This window comes from Brassica oleracea, chromosome C6 (assembly GCF_000695525.1).
Source record: "Brassica oleracea var. oleracea cultivar TO1000 chromosome C6, BOL, whole genome shotgun sequence".
Lineage (NCBI taxonomy): Eukaryota > Viridiplantae > Streptophyta > Magnoliopsida > Brassicales > Brassicaceae > Brassica > Brassica oleracea.
Window position 1 is genome coordinate 9,968,969 of NC_027753.1, and position 2,058 is coordinate 9,971,026.

General features: G+C 30.4%; 1 protein-coding gene across 1 annotated transcript; it reads left to right on the forward strand.

Annotated features, from left to right (window-relative positions):
• The first annotated feature begins 575 nt into the window (after positions 1-575).
• LOC106299176 (acyl-coenzyme A thioesterase 13) lies at positions 576-1,746 on the forward strand. The gene is made up of 3 exons (XM_013735306.1): positions 576-835; positions 1,164-1,307; positions 1,434-1,746. The coding sequence occupies exons 1-3, from the start codon at positions 677-679 to the stop codon at positions 1,605-1,607; spliced, it is 477 nt and encodes a 158-aa protein (XP_013590760.1). The 5' UTR covers positions 576-676; the 3' UTR covers positions 1,608-1,746.
• Positions 1,747-2,058: the final 312 nt, after the last annotated feature.

Sequence of the window (2,058 nt, forward strand, 5' to 3'; positions counted from 1 at the left end):
AAAGTATAGGTAGGTTATATGCATTTGTTATATTGTAGTTAATATATTTTAAATATTACATAAGTCAAGTGATTCACGTTTTCGTAAAAATAAAATTCAAGTTCATTATTGGGCCGTACTCGTACATAATAAGCTACGTTAAATATGATGTATTTTTAGGTTCATTTAATGACATTAAGTTTAAATTTGATTAAGAAAAACTCATTAATTTAACTGGAAAAGACAAGCATTAAAATAGGTAGTTTAATTTAATTCTCAGTGGCATGGAAGTGTAAATAAGTTAGAAAACTTAGGGGTATTTTTAATGGATACTTCTCTTTTAATAATAGAGATTTTCATTTTTGAATATGTTGTTATGTGTGTATTTATTTAAAAACAATTATGAAAATGCAAATTAATATATGAATATTTAAAATCTCATATCCTTTTTATAAATTTATGCATTTGCATGATGTCCATAAATTTCGAATTAATTTGGTAGACAAAAGCATATGAAGTTTGGTTTAAAATTAGGTATCCCAAATTTTATTATGTCTTTGCATGATGTCCACAACTTTTCAATTGTATGATTGGTAATAAATAATCATAGACTATGGAGACTGTACACAGCACCGAGTTTGAAGATGAAAACAAGATTGCAAAGCTTCATGTTTATTGAGTAGCAAGAATAGAAGCTATGGAAGATTCGGCAATTCTAAGAGTTACAACATATTTGGAAGAGCTGAGCAACGTAAGATTTGACCACTTTCCCGGTTTAATCCTACAAGGCCTCCAAGTCATTCATGTTGGAAAAGGATTCGTACAGTGTAAACTGATCATAACGGACCGTGTTTTGGTAATTTTTTTCACTAATCGTTGTATATTTGTTTTACTCCTTTTTTTTTTTTTTTTTATGACCGTGGGGTTCCCAGGCGGTAAGCCCAGACTAATCCCCACGAGGCCTTCCATCCGGGCACGCACGGTTATAGGCGGGAAGGTGGCCAAGGCGACTCGAATCCAGGGCGGGCCCTCCAGCTGGAGTTCCATTACCACTAGACCAAGAGCTCTTGGTTAAATTGTTTTACTCCTTTTTGGCAATTTAATATATACTTTTTAATCTTTACGGTGCTTTTGATGCTAATTTTCGAATTAGTAATGCCACTGTTTTACACGATCTTTTTCAGGGAGAAGATGGGACCTTTCACACTGGCGTGATTGCAGCACTGATGGAATTAATCGGAGCCACTGCGATATACTCAGACGGAGGATCTCATTCTCATGCCTCTATTGATCTCAACTATTCGCTATATTCAACGGCCAAGAATAAAGTTCAACTCTTTTTTTTTTGACAACCAACTCTTTTTTTTTATTCTGGTCAAACCATTTGTCAATAAAATAGTGGGTCCTAAAATATTTATAAATTTAACATTTTTACATTATGATGAAAAATATAGGAAGAAGTAAAGATCGAAGCAAGAGTGGTAGGGAGGAAAGAAGATCTAAATTCAGCAGTGATTGAGATTCGGAGAGAATACGATGAAGAACTCATAGCCATGGGGAGGCTACGGATGGTACAACTTAGCCTCAGTGACAAACACAATGGTGTTCATCAAGCTAGCAAGCTTTAATGGCTCAGATGAAATCCAATTTTTCACATGTTGCATATGCTATAAAAATCGAATTTTGTTTAGCATCTTTGTTGTATCACATAACTCGGTTGAAAATCATCATTTCTTACCCTCGATATGTATTCAATTAATTACTAGATGTTTTCATGCACCATATGCATTTAACATTAAAATTATATTTAAAAATAAAATTTTGTTAGTTTTTAAATTTTATTATTTGTTACAATATTTAATTTTAAATCTTAATATAATTATATGTAAAAATATAAAATAAATATTTCTATTAATATTTATATTTAATAATATATATGTATATATTTAAAATTATAATCATCGAAAGATTTTTAATCTATTTTTCCGTTAAAATATATTAGATCAAATTCTATAAAACTAAGAGAAAAATTTGTTTGGTATATAACTATCAAAATATTAAAAATGATATTTTAAAATT